The sequence below is a fragment of the Vigna unguiculata genome, chromosome 4 (genome assembly GCF_037176805.1).
Source record: "Vigna unguiculata cultivar grain cowpea cultivar isolate G323 ecotype 2 chromosome 4, ASM3717680v1, whole genome shotgun sequence".
NCBI classification, from domain to species: domain Eukaryota; kingdom Viridiplantae; phylum Streptophyta; class Magnoliopsida; order Fabales; family Fabaceae; genus Vigna; species Vigna unguiculata.
The window spans coordinates 1948429-1965814 of NC_140795.1; the positions used below are offsets into that span (position 1 = coordinate 1948429).

General features: G+C 31.5%; 4 protein-coding genes and 1 pseudogene across 5 annotated transcripts; 2 read left to right on the forward strand and 3 right to left on the reverse strand.

Moving 5' to 3' along the window:
• Positions 1-288: 288 nt before the first annotated feature.
• Positions 289-1390, forward strand: LOC114181005 (uncharacterized). Its single transcript, XM_028067315.2, has one exon. The coding sequence runs from the start codon at positions 349-351 to the stop codon at positions 1117-1119; it is 771 nt and encodes a 256-aa protein (XP_027923116.2). The 5' UTR covers positions 289-348; the 3' UTR covers positions 1120-1390.
• Positions 1391-1617: 227 nt separating this feature from the next.
• Positions 1618-2588, reverse strand: LOC114182596 (heavy metal-associated isoprenylated plant protein 19-like; annotated as a pseudogene). The gene is made up of 3 exons (XR_014994612.1): positions 2331-2588; positions 2159-2240; positions 1618-1948 (listed from the first exon to the last, which is right to left on the reverse strand). The product of XR_014994612.1 is annotated as a heavy metal-associated isoprenylated plant protein 19-like (transcript).
• A 5-nt stretch (positions 2589-2593) lies between these two features.
• Positions 2594-4394, forward strand: LOC114182595 (Bifunctional inhibitor/lipid-transfer protein/seed storage 2S albumin superfamily protein). Its single transcript, XM_028069491.2, has 3 exons — positions 2594-3751; positions 3891-3968; positions 4113-4394. The coding sequence occupies exons 1-3, from the start codon at positions 3388-3390 to the stop codon at positions 4253-4255; spliced, it is 585 nt and encodes a 194-aa protein (XP_027925292.2). The 5' UTR covers positions 2594-3387; the 3' UTR covers positions 4256-4394.
• A 223-nt stretch (positions 4395-4617) lies between these two features.
• On the reverse strand, positions 4618-6455 carry LOC114181287 (AT-rich interactive domain protein). The gene is made up of 2 exons (XM_028067704.2): positions 6042-6455; positions 4618-4982 (listed from the first exon to the last, which is right to left on the reverse strand). Exons 1-2 carry the CDS (start codon positions 6393-6395, stop codon positions 4761-4763), a joined length of 576 nt encoding a protein of 191 aa, XP_027923505.2. The 5' UTR covers positions 6396-6455; the 3' UTR covers positions 4618-4760.
• A 2710-nt stretch (positions 6456-9165) lies between these two features.
• LOC114180993 (uncharacterized) lies at positions 9166-10071 on the reverse strand. Its single transcript, XM_028067300.2, has one exon. The coding sequence runs from the start codon at positions 9978-9980 to the stop codon at positions 9402-9404; it is 579 nt and encodes a 192-aa protein (XP_027923101.2). The 5' UTR covers positions 9981-10071; the 3' UTR covers positions 9166-9401.
• Positions 10072-17386: the final 7315 nt, after the last annotated feature.

Consider the following 17386-nt stretch of genomic DNA (forward strand, 5'->3'; position numbering starts at 1 on the left):
TTCGCACCTTTCACTGACACAGAAATTCACACCCATGCATGGCCCAGCAAGGTATACCTTATCCATTTGGGCCTGCTCCACCGATCCACCAAGTACAGTTCGCACGTGTCAACTCATGATCCTGAAAAAGACATCACCACTTTACACATATAAAAACACACCAACACGTGTCCAAGCACGTGGCAGATGCATCGTGCAACTCACATGGCACGTGTCACGCTTTTGAAGAGCCTTGACCAGACTCTTATGCTCGGTTTCTCGTATAAAACCCCATGCTAACATGCTTCTTTTCATCAACACCAGCACCATCACACACAAAAAGTTCTTATAATCACAACAACAACAACCATGGCAAGTTACCAGAAGCAGTACGAGGATCAGGGTCGTAAGATCGACGAGTATGGCAACGTTGTACAGGAAACTGATGAATATGGCAACCCGGTTCATGCAGCAAGTGTCACCTACATAACCTCCACCACCGGTGGTCTTGGGGATGACACTAACAAGCAACATGATACCAGTAATGTCTACGGTGCAGACACCCGTAGACAGCACGGAACTATAGGTGACACCGGTAGACAGCACGGAACTACCGGTGGTTTTACTGGTGACACCGGGAGACAATATGGCACTACCGGTGGTTTTACCGGTGACACCGGGAGACAACATGGGACTACTGGTGGGTTTACCGGTGACACCGGGAGACAACATGGGACTACCGGTGGTTTTACCGGTGACACTGGGAGACAACATGGGACTACCGGTGGTTTTGCTGGTGACACCGGGAGACAACATGGGAATACCGGCGGCTTTACTGGTGGTGACACTGGTCTGGGAGGCCCTTACGTTGGAGCCAACACCGCTGACACAGGGACTGGTCCTAGAAGTGGAACCACAGGTGGCAGCGCCTATGGATCGGGTGGCGCTGGTGGTGGTTATGGAAGTGGAGCTGGAGCTGGTGGAGCTGGGTATGGTATGAACACAGGGGGAGCACACAGTGATGAAAGGTATGGAAGGGAGTATCGTGAGCATGATCAGTCTCGTGGAGATCATGACAAGAAAGGGATAGTGGACAAGATTAAGGAGAAGCTTCCCGGAGGACACAGTGACAACAAGTAGAGACATCATGGGTGTGCATGCATGCGTATATATACATAGTATAATTAAAGATGTTATATTGTTGTGTTTTTGAATAAGTTTGCTGCATATATACGTACTCGTACAGTACTGTCTTGTCGTGTAAATGTGGTGGATCTTGTATATGGTTATAGTGTATGCAAGAGGAATAAAAGGTGCATGCATGCAAGGGATATCTAAAACCTACCCTGTTGTAGAGCAGGGTGCTTCAGTTGTGTGTTTTGAATTTTTCAATGAAGCAACTTTTTCTTTCTTTCTTTCTTCACCTTTCCTTTATCACCTTCCTAATCTATCTGGGAAGAAAGAGAATGATTGTTGGAAATAATCACTGGTTTTCTTCAAAATTTAATGTAGGTACATTCATTGGAAATAATCACTTACACATTGAATGCATTTTTTATTCTATTAATGAAACAATAGGTACATTCATCACATAAGGAGAAGAAAACAGTTATGATAAGTTAGTAATTTGAGAGCTAATAAAGAAATAGAGAAAGCAAATGCAAAGAAACAAAAAATAATACATGTCATATATATATATATATATATATATATATATATATATATATATATATATTTCTCTCATACCAGACATGTTTCTATTATTCTATTTGATTCTGGGTGGCTAGAAGAGTCCAATTATTGGGGATTGGTTTCTGGTCTTCAATATCTTCGCTTAAGTCTTGAATGTCTAAAATCTCAACTCTTCTGTTGGTTTTTTTCTTTATCTTGATTGCCACATCTTGTGGGATGAATCTTCCACATACAATTACCCTTGTCTGCTGTTTCTCAAGGAGATGGCTGTCTAACTCTATCACAGTCAAACAAATAAACAAAATCTACAATTCAAATCTATTACACAACTATAACAAGTTACTGCATAGAAATTAAGAATGAACATTGATACCTTTGGACAAAAGTTACAAAACCATTTTTGTGAAATTTCAATACAAGTTTCTGAACAAGTAAAAATGTTATATTCCATATTCCTCTCTGAATTGAAATCCAAACATGAACTAACCTGGCATATCAAGAATGACTCTCTTGACTTTTCTGTAACATCCACTGCAATCAATATTGATCCTCATCACCATGCAGTAATGCTGCAACCCAAAAGAAACAAAAATTATTCAGATAGCATTTCAGCATTTCTGAACTCTTTAGGTAACTAGAAGATGGTGGTTAGTGTTTGCCTTCACTGTCATGAAACCAGTTAATTGGGAATTAATTGGGAAGAGATAGAGAGACAGCTACAACAGGAATTTGAAAAATCTAAATAGTATGAATGAGCTGGGAAAAGAAAACTTAATCTTAAAGAGTATGCAACAAGTTTTGAGAGTCAAAAAGGGTTTATAATGAGCTGGTTAGCATTTTCCTTGGTGATGCTTCTTTTAATTTGCTGAATCTGATTCTTTCTGTGAATAGCTAGGCAAATGTAGCTTACTTTGTCACATTATTCCTGACTTCTTTGTTACCGTTTTGTGCATGCCACTACATACACAAAGGAAACTTTCTTTTGGAAAAGAAGACATAAAGATCATACTTATGTTAGAATGAACTGATCAGCATGCAAATGTTTAATATCAAGCAAAGACTTTTGGTTGTGTGCTATTTGAACTTATCTTATTTAACATGTAAAATGTCATTTTTTGTTATTATCAAACATTTCACATAATGGAGTAAATGGGTATCTATCTTGTCAAGTGTTGGCCAACTCTATTTTGAGTTTTTTGTAGAGACCTGTGAACTTGTTCCTGACTTGACTTCTGTATCAGATTTGACATTTATGTTCTTATGTTTTTCATTTAAAAATAACCATTAAAACAATTTAATCGTGGAAGTATATTATACTAATTATGTGTAGAAAGTAAATAAAAAGGATAAAAGGAAGGAATGACAGAGATAGGATAAGTACTGGTTTTTGGTTTATCAGTGTTTATTCAAAATATCTTATAATCAACGTTGAGAGAACTCTACAGTGAAATTATTGACTTTTTTAATAACCATTTTAAAAGTTACATGCAGAGTTTTTAATTGATTTATAATGTAAAAAGTTTTAGATGCAGAAAAATTGAAGTACTGTAACTCTGTCTTACATTTTAAGCTTTTAAAAGAGTTAGTTTATGACAGGAAGAAACAAGAAATTCATGTTAGATGGAACTCACACATAATGTATGGAACAACTCACACAGAAAAGTGATCATTTATCTATTTAGACACCTTCCATGAACACTAACACAAATTAGAAAAATGGTTTCTCTGGATAATTTCTTCTTTGTCCCAAATTTGTGTCAGATTATTCTCTTGCTGTTTATTTTCAATCTTCCCAACATATTTTCACAAGACTCTAGCCCTTCAAACCCCACCATAGCTCAATGCACTTCAACCCTAATTTCTCTTATTCCTTGCACCCCATTTGTGCAGGGTACTGTCCCTTCTCCAGGGTCACTATGTTGTGGCAACCTCAAACAGATCTACAGCCAAGAGCCACATTGTCTTTGTCTTTTGCTCAATGGCACTACCTTCAGTTCTCTTCCCATCAACAGGACACTCGCTATGCAGTTACCAGCTCTTTGCAACCTTCAAGTTAATGCCAATATCTCGACCTGTTTAGGTTGCATAAATTCTCACATTTAATCTAAATTCATATATTATTGTAAATAATTTATTACTTATATTTGAACTGTGTTATTTTAAATAATTTTGTGACATTTTTGTGTTGAATTGACTTTTCCTTCATTTCTTTGACTCAGTGAATCAAGTGCATAGGCCTGCAACAGCTCCTCGTCCTCATGTTTCCTCAGGCACAAAGAACAATTCCACTGTTATAGGTAAACAACACCTTTTTTTCTTTTTTTCCCTTTTACAAATCTCCTACTTTCTTGTATTTTTATTTAACAATTTCTTTTGAAGTAATTAAACAAATATAAACCTTGCTTATGACTTTTAATGGTCTTGCTCTTTTGTATTTGTAGCTTCTCCTGCATTTTCAGTTCCACCAACCCCTGTAATGATGGGATTTGGGTTTCGAAGTAACGAAGCTACCAACTTAAAGATAATGAAATCATTAGTTGATGTTATTACTGTAGCAATATTACTTTTTATTTTAGTAACATAATGATGTAATATTTGTAGTTGAAAAAATATTTTTATATTGCAATAGTGTTTAGATGTTTTATGTAAAACTGTAACCTTTTAAATTTACTTAGATTATGGTGATATTTAACAGAAATTTTATAATTATACTATATCTATCATTTTTACATTCTCTTACTCATTGAATTATATATATATATATATATATATATATATATATATATATATATATATATATATATATATATATATATAAGATTTTCATTTCAATGGTGTTGGTATGCAACATAGACTAAAGATTTTCATCAATGATATGTGAGCAATCACATGAAATACCCCTACTTACTAACAATGCATATACACGTATAATTAACTCACTTGATCTAATCTATCTCAGAAGTGATACACTATAAAAAGGTATACAAGTAGAAGCATTGCCTTACAAATTTAACTCAGAAAGAGTTTGAATTCATTTGTCTGCATTGATATGCCAAAAACAAGGCATATTTGCAGTGTCTATGAAGACTCTAATCCAAACTAGGAGCCACCTCTGTTGGATTGGAATCAAATACATCAGAATCATATGCATCAGTATCTTCAAAAACATCGCTGGATCCTGAACTGGAGTTTGCACCGGACTCTGCACTAAACTCCACTCCAGTACTCACTCCATACTTTCTTTCCATCTCTTCCCTCACTTCTTTTGATGGTTCCTGATATGTAAAACAACCATATAGAGAAAAACATACCTGTAATGACAGTGAACATAAACACATCCAAAGATTCAGTAAAGATATCCATGATACCCTGGACACTACCAAAATTTGCTCGAGATCAAAGCAAGTTCATAACAGACATAAATATTTATATGGTGTGGTTTAATATTACAGTTTGAAACCTTGACTGAACTATCATAGACATTGAGTGTTTAGACTACCACTTCTACTAACCTTCTTTTTTATCTTAAGAAAGAAAACAGCTTCAAAACTTTCGGTATAAATTAAGAGTCTCATTATGTATCTAATAACATATATGTGGTGTGTGGATTCACCAACAAAAATCTCCATCCATTCCCCTTAAAAATACAGGCATCCAAACAAATCCAAGGGTAAAAGAATAGCATCATTCTCTAACATTTAAAATGAAAATCAAAATACTTTTCCCACAATCAGAGAAGAATCTTCAACTTCAGCCAGTTCAGGAAAGTTTTAGATATAGAATTTGCTAAATAATAATATCTATTATATTATTCTGTTCGAGCAAAACTGACTCCGAGAAAATCTGTTCCATTGAATAAAACATCTACAACTAAATGCTCCCTAATCAATTTCTACTTATAGATAGACCCGTTACCACAACATTATCAACGGCTAAGAGGGTGTTATAAACTTCTTCCACCAACCTTAAGTTAACTTACATGAGCATTTTCATTTAACTTTTCCAGAGTTTAATCCGTGCAAAGGTTAATTTTTTTCGAAATAACTAACTTTATCTTCTTTTTGGTTTTCACTTATGGTGTTTATCCGAATACTTATGGTGTTTTTTTATGGAATTAACATAATTCAAACTATTACAAGTAACTAAACTAATTTAAAACTAAGATTACAACATTTTTCCCAGAAGTAATAACACGTTTGCAACCTCAACAAACATTATATTGACTAAACCTAAGCAAGTAGTTTAGAATTGAAATCTGAACTACGCGATTATGTCAAACACTGAACTATAATTTCATGAACAAACAGCAACACTTTCAGGAATAATAAGAAGAAGAAACTAAGTTGAATAGAGTAATTAGTTATATATACCGCGACACCGAAGCCAATAATCCAGGAATACTTGACGAAGAAACCGAGCAAGTCCCACTGCGGTCCTTCCCAGAAATCCGGTTCTTCCCGGAGAAGGTCATTCACCTTGTTGTAAAGGGCAACGAATTCCTCGTCCATGGGCTCTTCGTCTTCGATCTCCGCCGTGGCTTGCGGTTCCGTTACGGCGCGGAAACGACGCGACTCGGAGGAGAACTTCTTCGCGCACGCCGCGTGTAGGTGATTTCTTGGCGTTTGAATTGGCGAAGGAAAGAAACGGGTGTAGCGAGTGGCTGCGGTAGTGTTGCCGCAGGGGATTATCGCCGCGCCACTCCCAATGGGCACGGTGAACGCCATGGGTGGATGAGAATGCTCGCAACGGATATCGATATCGATTGTGTTTTTAACTAACTTATGTTGCATTGCATTGCTTTTTTTTCATATATTAAAAAAATTGAATATTTTCAATAATTAATAAGGAAATATATTTTGAAGTAGAGTAGACAAAAAATTGAGACAAATACTAAAAAGTATATTAAACTTGTGAAAAAAAAGTATATTTAGTAAAAGTAAAATAAAATGAGAGAAAAAAGTGAAAAAGTATGAAAGGGTATGCATTCGGTTTAAACGGAAAAAGAAAAAGGAAAGAAAATTGTTATCTTATAGTGAACTACTTGTTTAATTACATCTTATATATTGTATTTTTTAAATATAACTCACTTAATTTAATTAACAAAGTTAATTATAGTTGCTTTATAATTTAGTATACTTTTTTTTTCTAGAAATAAACATCGGGGATAATATAACTAATCGTGGAAAAGTCATAATTTATAATGTTACACAAATAATTACGACTTTCGCATACTTAGCTACCAACAACTTTCACTAAAAATTGAATGTTTAGTTACATTTTGAAAGGACTTGCTTTCGGTGTTTAATATAAGTGTGTGAAATAATTGAAAAGTGAAAATTAAATTTGATTAACATTTAAACTCCAACTTAATTAATTAATAGTTAAGTATATATGGGATGTATGTGGTTAGTTTTAGATTTTATCAAACAGTAGTAGTTGTTGAGATAGAGTTGAGAGGTGAGAATAGTGTTTTTGAGTGGTGTGTTTAGAACGGAGTTAGGTCTGCAAGTTACGGGCTGAAGTTAAAATATCGTCAAACAATAAAGGGCTGGCCTTATAAATAGTTGCATGATTTTTATTTTTTATTTTGTAAATTTACTATGTACATAACTTAATTGTTTACTAGGGTTTCTTTATATTAATTTTAGGATTAAATATTGGTCCATTAACTTTAAGTGAATTTTGGAATTAGTCCATTTCGAAACTTTGAATCAATTTAGTCTTTCATCTTTCGAAATATGTGGATTTAGTCATTTTAATTAAATTTTATTAAGTTTATTTGACATTTCAAACGCATTTTATAATAGTATTTGACTTAACATTAAAATAAAAATGTGTCAAACAGTATAAACAACTCAAATACAATCTTGAAATACGTATAAAATATCACATAAACCTAACAATATTTAATTAAAATGACTAAATTTACGTAATTCGAAAGATGAAAGACTAAATTACTAAATTAATTTAAAGTTCCAAAATAAATTAATTTCAAAATTAACTGATGGATTTTACGTATGTTGCTTATATAAAAAAGGCCAATAAACATCAGAGGAGAGTGTATATTATTATTTGAGCTAAAAGTTGTTATATAATATTGTGATAAAGATTTGTGTAGTCTCATTCTTTACATTATCTTATTTTTTAATAAATTTTCATGATAAATTATTAATGAGTTTTGAAATGTTAATATGGTTGAAATATCAAAATTTATAATAATACTTAACATTAATTTTATAATAATACTTAACATGATTTTATTTAAATAAAGGTATTTTGCAATATTGGATCATCCTTTTCAAGATTGGAAGAGAAAAAAGTTAAAATAAAGGGTAAACACAAGAAGCCGAATTTCTTAAATAATTTATAGGCTTGTATATTGATATTTTGATTAGATTAGGTGTTGATGAAAGTAAATAAAAAGTTGAGGATAAACCATCTTAAAAAATATTGAAGAATTTAAGTTTTATTTTATAAGAACTTTGTAGAAAGTATGGAGTTATTACAATTTGAATTACATTTATTAATTTTTATTTGTTTTAGGTTTATAATATTTCAATTATTTACCTATTGCGATTTTTCACAGCACTCTATAATTTGTATATTTCATTTATTTACTTCTCTTTTCATAATAGAATCCCCATATTGACTTTATGGCAAGAAGTAAATTATTTTTTTATGACAAAGGCCAAGCAACAAATATTTATTTCAATTTATTTCGCTATGTCACCATCATGATATAGTGGGTAAAATTAATTATTATTTATTATCCAAATATATCACCATCATGTACAATTTCTCTTTTTTCTTTTTTTCGTAAACAATCAAATGACATCAGTGACTGCTTTTCTTCCTATCAAATAAATCTACAAAATAATATCTTCTCCCTTTTTTCCTTCTCACTTTCTCAACCAAACAAAAACATAGAAGTTTCACCATTTCAGCACAAAAACAAATCCTTTTCAAGTTATCACGTAACAACCATTAATAAACAAGGTGTTACGTAACGTTAACCAGTAATACCACCTTTTTCCTTTTCTCTCATAAAAGCAAATTGCAAGTGACCCTTTACATAAATTCATAATTTGTTGCACAATCTTTCTTAAAAAAATGATATTTATATTAGAATGAATCTTTTCAATCTTGCAAAATATTCATGTGTAACCCAAAAAAGATACTAGATTTGTAACATTAGTAATATACTTAAATAACATTTATTTTATTTTTTATTTTTATATTCCAATAATTTCATACTCATTACAATTTTTTTTTAAAAGGAAGGATAAACATAATATAACAAATCTCATAAAATACTTCTTGAATCTTGTTGGGTAAAACAGTAATTAAAAGAATCTTGTACCAAAGTAATGAAAAAAAACGTTGTTTAACACAGTTAAACACTCTTCAGCTCAGAACATAATTTTTCTTTCATAAATAAAACAAAAAAAAAAAACGCGAATTTTTAAAAAACAAAACTGAAACAATGAAACGGTGTCGTCAAAGAGTCCAGTTTGTTTCAATTGAATTCATCAAGAAAAAAACGAAGCAACAAACAAATCTTAACCCTACAACTTTTCACATCTAAACCTACATTTCTGTGCTACTTTTTTTTTTCCTCTCCATACCCCCAAATTTTCCTAGATTTACATTTCCACCCCTACGAACCATTTCACTACCCCACCACAAAACTTCGCCACCACCTTCACCTTCACCGCCGTTACTGCCACCACTTACATAGCCTGTAACGACTCCGACCGCCACAAAACATCCGCAGGCGAATCCGCATAATCGAACAACCCATCCAAGGTGACAAAACCCCCAGCGCCACCGTCACTCTCCGCCATCGCGAATCCAGAACCAAACCCAAACGCGTCAAAACCCGGAACATAATCATCAAACCCATTAAACCCGGCAAGCTCCACCAATGCCGGGTCAACCCGACCCGGTTCCTCAGCTGCAGCCTCAGTCGGCGGCAACCCCAGCTCGTCGTCAGAAGCTTCTAGTAGATACCCAAGCTTAGTCTGCAAGTCAGGCACCTGGGTCGGGTCACTCAGGCCACTCGGGTCCAAAGCCGGAGCCTTGATTTCATCCTCGAAGCTTTTGATGACCGAGTCGAGACCCTGCACGGTGTCACGGTCGGGCACATTGTCGGCGTCATCAAGCATGTTAAAAATGTCATCTTGAAGCTGCACGTCGGAGTGTAGGACCGAGTGGAGCTGAGACTCGGACGAGTCAACTCGGGGAATCTTACACTCGGGCGACTCAGACGAGTCGTCGTCTCGAACTCGCTTCTTTGTGGTTACCTCCATTGAAGAAAAAAAAAGAAAAAAGTCGAATAAAAGAGTGTTTTTTTTTTGTAGAGAGAGAAAAGATGAAGGGTTTGGGTGGGAAGAAAGAGAAAGGGTGAAGGGTATTATATATAAGGGTTGGAAAAGTGGGATAGGCTTTGTCTACTTTAATTCCTAATGCAAGATAGTGACAGGCGCGTGCATATCGCTGCATAATAAAACACAACTCCATTCACGGACGTCTCCTTCTTTCTCTCTCTATCTTCTTTTTTCTTTCACACAAACACTAACTTTTTTTAATATTCATAACAAAATAATTACTTTTTTTAATATTCCCAACATTGCTTATCAAGTAAATCAAGGGATTTTGGTCAATACCAATGATTCTGCACTTTTTTTTCCTTGGACAAAATCCCAATTTTAATTCCCGGAAATAGAAAAATTATCACACAGACACATAGATCCTATTTTATTAAATAAATAAATCAGCGAGTATGATATTTAATTAAAAAACAAGAATAAAAAAAATTGGGATAAATAAAAGTGTGTCGTTCTGAATTTTTTCCTTTTTGGCGTGTAAGATCCGTTGGCCATTATTGCAGATAGCTGATTTTTCTTTTCTGGCAATAAACTAAATTTAATTCGGGTTTGGGTTCCGGCGTGGGGACCACGTAATAGGAAACATCATGTGTGTTTTTTTTTTTTTTCTTTTTTTATTAATTTGGTTTATTTTTGAAAGTTTGAGATTTGGTGGAGTGGTCAGTGGGTCACACCACAGGTGGTGGTAGATTCTTGGGTTGGGTTGATTTTGTTTTTTTGGAATATATATTTATTATTATTATTTGTAGAAAGATTAGATATGGGTTTGTTGCTTATTTTTTAATGAAAGATGAAAGGCATGGAAAGAAAGAAGGTTCTAGTGAGGCTAGGGTTTTGAAAAGAGTACTGAGGGTGTTGGATTGTCCTAGAACCACCAACCACTTGCCTTTCACCTTCAATCTCTATCACATGTATTAATTAATCTTCTTTCTTCTATTATTTTTTAATCAATTAATCATCACACATCAAAATTTCTTATTCACACAATATATAAAATACACCATCACAAATATAAGAATGTCTTACATCCATTTCTTTAACTTTTATCTTTTATAAAAAAAATATTTAAACAAATATGAATTTAATATACTTATTAATTAAAAAATGTATTATTGTTTCTGCATATGTGTGTATAATACATTTGTTGGTCTCGTATTTGTACTCAAATAAGTTGTCGTGTTAAGTTAAGACACCGCAATCATAATGATAATAAAAGATTGATAAACTAAAATGTAAAATAATTGATTGAGTACTATCTAATATAAGGTATGAGGAATGACATAATTGATGTAATAAATTATTAACTTGTTTACAATTATTGTTCACCAAAGAACAAACATGGAAGAATTATGCTACTATTAATAAAACAATAGATATTTGAGAAATCTATTTAATTATAAAATAAATCAAATCATTAAGATGAAGTTATTATGTTTCAAAGATTTTTATACAATTGAGTGACTTAATTTTCTTAAAATTAAATAAAACACCAAACATATTATCATATATTTTTAAATTGTTTAAATCTATTTTGAAACATGTTAATTATTTTAACCGTAACATACGAAATGTAATAAACTATAAATAGTTTTTTAAGATGTTTTACAGTTTCATTACATTTTTATCATATTGTTTCTTTTTTACGAGTAAAATAATTTTTCACAAAACTTATACTATATATCCATTTTAAAAGCAATTCTCTGGATAAAGATGCATTTTCAAATTCATATTCTATATACATTTCAGAAAAAAAAATGAAAAGTAACACTTTAATTGTACACTAATTATATCTTTTAATTGTAAATTATTAAAACTGAGTTAACTTCAAATAAAATGTCCGAATATTTATGTTTAATAAAATTTAAAGTTTTATAGCTCATAAATTGCTAAATCATCAACTTTATATTTTTATTTTATGATCGTCTCCAGTTTTAGTTAGTTCAAATACAACATCTCTTACCCAATTTTAATGCAACAGTGTCCAGATTGATTAGTAAGATAATATAATGTGTGTTTGGTTTCGTTTCATTCTGACGTATAATTAATTTTTTTCACCACAAAATCAGTGTATGTTTGGTTTCAAAATCAATTTGAATGTTAAAAATTAACATTTAAAGAGAAGTAATTGCTTCTCCATCATTGAATCAATTCAACTCAAAATCAATAAGCATAATCAAACACATTATAGATGACAAATCAGTCTTTTTTTCTTTAAAGATAATAATGATTTATTGAAAAAATTATTAACTTCTTAAATATCATTTTTAGTATCAATAAAATTAACACTCACTCGTAATATTTTAATGAAATTTTATTCTCAAACATAATTTTACAATTAATTTAATGAAGATACGTATTAATGTTAAAAAAAAATAGAAGACTTGAGGTAAGAAATTTAGCTCCGTTATTTTGTATACAAAGAAAAAATAATATATAAATAAATTATTCTTTTACAAAATTAATGCGTTTGAAAATTAATTTAATATTTTATTGTATTGGTACAATTTATCGTAGCAATTTCTACTATTCGGAAGTTTTGGCTAAATACATTATTTATATTAATTTGAAACTCAACTTTTACCATGAGTGTAAGCCCTTTTTTGTTTTTTTCTGTCCCAAAAAGGATTGGACATAGCCTTTCGTAGGTTCAAGGTCAACCCCTCCGAAGGACCCCAATACCCTGCCAGCCCCCTCACAATCTCACTTTACCTTTGTTTCAGAAAAATAGTTTTCCTCTCATCTCTCCCTACGAAAGCAGAAGCTCTGCTAGGGCATAGAGAAACTCCATCTTCGAGCTAGCTCAGTTGTTCTCCTCTGGTAAGTTACTCCTCGAATTTGTAGTGGCCTTTTTCCCCTCTCCTTTTCTAGTTGGGTGTCTTGTTGCGTTTAAGGTTCACTCTCTTACTCAAGTTTGGGTCCTGGGGTTTTGTTTCAGTTCACCATCCTAGTCTGTGGAGTTGTTGTGCCTAAGTCGTGCTCTTTAAGTTGCTGTTCCTTTTCTAGCATCAAAAAGGTAAGGGAAGCTAGGCCTTTTCTTTTTGTAATTGTAAGTACTTGGTATATTTCTGCTATATTTCATGCTTGGGATGATTTAAAAGTGTTGTACTTGTATATGAATGAACTGTTTGGTGAGAGTTGTCTATTTGTGGTGTTGCATGTGTGAAACAATGGGGGAGAACTGGTATTCTCGCCTAAACGAGCTCGTCTCGCCTAGGCAAGAATAGCATAAACTCGCCCTGGTGCTGCTCGAGCATCTCGCTCAGGCGACAAAAGTTTGTTTTGAGCGATGCCTTGCCTCGCTCAAGCGATAATGGCTCGCCCAAGAGAGTACTCGAGGAAAGCCAGTGTGCTCTGCTCGCGTCCTCGTCCAGGCGAAGGGTTTTTATTTTGGGCGAATGACGATCTCGCCCAAGCGAGGGCTTGCAGAGTGCCACTGTTACAGACCTCGCCCAGGCGAGAATGCCTAGCCTAAGCGAGGCAGTTGCTGTAGCTTAGGCGAGGGCTTCTAGCCTAGGCGAGAATGGTGCAGATTGGTGTTGTATACTCTAGCTTACTTTGTGTGTGTGGCTATTTATCTCAAACGTACATGATTATGGTGAAATTTCATGAGTTGCATGAGTTGTATGCACTAGAATTTGTATGTTAACATGAGGAAAACATGGGATTCTGTTTGGTTGGTTGAGAGCGTGCATGAGAATTAAATGTTGAGATAACCAGTGGTGGTTATGGTATGAGGATCATGAAATTTGTATGTGTTAGGCGTAATTCCGTGAGTCTCGTGGGGAGATCTCATGGTGGCGCGTAGTGTATATATCAAGATATGGATTCAAGTAAGAACCGCATCCCGAAACTCTAAAGGGTCAGTGAGTCTCATGTAGAGCAAACTGACCCAAGTGGTGAGAGTAGCGGGAGGCCCTATTCTCTGGCAGGATAATGGCCTTAGACGCTTGAAGGCTAACCTTGTGTGTGGTAGGGTGAAACCCATTGGCAATGACTCTGCAGAGCAGTAGAGGCCACCACAAGTGCAAGCATCCAGTGAATCCGATCTTACTATATTTATCCAGATAATTGAGTCATAGTGTCCTGCTTGTCTGCTATACCATGATTCTCTGTGCTCGCTGTGTTGCATGCTTGAACTGTTTAAGGATTCGTCTGCTATAATATGTTATCTTTAAATTACACTAGCTTACCCTTTCTTTTCGTGTGTTCTCTTGCCTTGACTCTTTTCCTTTTGCAATGATCACCTTATGGTGGGAGCAGATGGGAAGAAGCATGGAGATGGATCTGATGGTGGTAGTGGGGCTGCGTAGTTGGGACCAGTTATCTGTAGCAGAGCAGTTTTTATGGCTATAATGTCCTTCTTCGTGTAATTTCATGCTCTAGAGGAACATCGTCTTTTTGTAAAACTGTTAGCCTTCCTTTGTGTTTGTTTATGGCATGGTGGTATGCCCAAGTTTGCTCTCACAGTACACTCTTGGATGACTGTAATAGTTACATTTCTTATATTCTATGTTCATCTGATTGCTTCTCATTATTATAATCATGCGATATTTTATTAAGTAGATTATTCTATTTAAATAGGATGTCACAATGAAAGTCAAATAAACATGGGAGAATTTGTTTTTCTTAGTTTTTTTTATAGTTTGAAGCATTCTATAATGTAACTTAATCATTTAATTTATTCAATTTTTTACTTTTTTTACTACACTATTTTTTTTACTTTAGATTACACTAAACTAATCGGTCTATTTATATAAAGTTATTATCTAAATATTAAAAATGTCACAAATATATAAGTGTGACTTAAAGTTATTAAAGATCACACTTTTATAAATGATTGATTATTTAAGCAATATTTTTTTAAATGTTATCTTTAAAAAAAATTCTGAGAAAATAATAAAATTATGTTACTTTTTTCTCAATTATACTATACATTATGTATTATTATGTACTATGAATATTCCCTTATACATATAAATAAATTATGGTCTCATTCATATTTACAAACATTAACTATATAAGTAAATGAATTAACGTTTAAATATAAGTTAAATTTTCTTTTATTTTCATTTAAAAAATAAGTTATTGAAAATATGGCTTAAATAAATTTGTTTTCTTTATTTGATTCTCTTTCTTTGTACATATCAAGCTTTTGGTACCTTTTTTAATGAGAAAAAAACAGTTCTTATCCACTTGGGCATTGATTTTAGTACTTTTTTTCCTTTGAAAAAAAATGTTGTCATTTACTTTAACATTGATTGGGATGCATTCTCCCACCTACTTTTCTTATGTCCTTTTTTTTTCTATACTTTCTCACTTGTCAGATCCATCAAGTGAAATATGTAATAATTTTATTTTCAGTCTATTATTAAGTAATACGTATTTCATAATTTAACAATTAAAAATTTGTATTAAATAAAGATGTTTTTTAAGAATTTCTATTAATATTAAATGCTATATTTTAGAAAATATATTATTAATTTCTTAAAAGTTATTTAGATGATTAAAGAAAAATCATTGAGAGTCAAGGAATTTTTGTTCTCATAAATAATATAAATATTTTGAACCCTCACTCAAAATTGGAATTAGTCTTTTTTAAAAATCTTTGAACTAGTTTAATCTCTCATTTTTTAAAATATTTCAAGTTAATTATTTAAATTAATTTTTTTTAAATTTATTTAACGTTTTAAACGCATATATGATCTAATATTGAAAAAAATAAATATTGAAAAAAATAGATATGTGGAATGATGTAAACAAACTAAAATATTATAAGAAAATATATTTGAAATGTCAAATTAATTTAATAAAATTAGATTAAAAAGACTAAATTCATACATTTACAAAATTAAAAAACTAAATTAATTTAAATTTTTTAAAAATATTAATTATAATTTTTATTAAAAGTTAAAGGATAAAAAATGTATTTAACCCTTAAATTTTACAACTTTTGTGAAAATTTAGTCGTTAGAGAGGGTTTGAATTGAAGAATATATATATATATATATATATATATATATATATATATATATATATATATATATATATATAAATTAGTTTTTATCTCAACTATAGATAATATGAGGCTATATATTATGTCTAAATAATATTGATAACACTTAATATTTTAAATGCAAAAAGTGTATTAAAATATTATTATTAGTGTTATGTTTCTATTAAAATATCATTAAACAACTTTAATAACATTTCATCCTTTTATTTTCTAAAAATCCAAGAAATTATCTATAATATATGATTTTAACTCTGAATAAATATTATTTATATTTAGGCTTGATTATACAACTCACGGAATATGTACCTAGATTATTCTACTTATAATATTTTAAAACTTATTTAAAAATATTACAACCAAACTTATTTGTTTTAAAACTTTACAATCAAAATCATTCATCTTGATACCTAGTTTTGTTCATGAACTGATCTTCATAAAAAATCTCTACGCTCGTTATCACTTTCTCTTTCTTTTCACGTCTTGTAATCTACAAGGCTTACAAAATTTTTAAACCAATATTTATTTTTAACTTGATTTTTCTTTAAAACTTATTTTTATTTTTTGTGAAACTTTTATTCTATCTCCCCGCGTGCAGGCTTTTTTAATATATAAAAATTAAAGTTACATAAATATCACCTAAACTGTTTTCAAATTACATTCACGCCCGTTCTTTTCCTGGTTTTTCTTATAAAGTGGGTATAATTTAAAAAAAATAGAAAACATTAATGTAATTTTCTCTAAAAATTATTTTCAAGTAATAGATATACTAACGATAATGACCTGGTCTAAAAAATATATTAAAATTTTTCAACAATTTGTCTGATATACATGAAACTCATGATCATAAAACTGAAATCCAAAAATATGATTATTTATTAATATTAGGTTTAATTATTTTTTCATCTCTTTTGGTTAAAAAATGCGAAATTGTCCCTTAACTTTCAGTAAATTTTAGAATTAGTCCATTTCAAAACTTTGAATAAATTTAGTTTTTTATTTTTCAAAATACGTAGATTTAGTTTTTTAATCAAATTTTATTAGGTTTATTATGTTTCGTATGTATTTTAGGAATGTATTTAAGTTGTTTATACTATTTGACACATTTTTGCTTTAATGTTAAGTCAAATATTATTATGAAACACGTTTAAAATGTTAAATAAATTTAACAAAATTTGATTAAAAGAACTAAATTCACGTATTTTAAAATTAAATTGGTTAAATTTTTTAAAATGAACTCATTTTAAAATTGATTGTTAAGAAATCAAAATATATTTAACTATTTCTTTTCTAGTCTTAATTTTGTAAAAAAAATAGA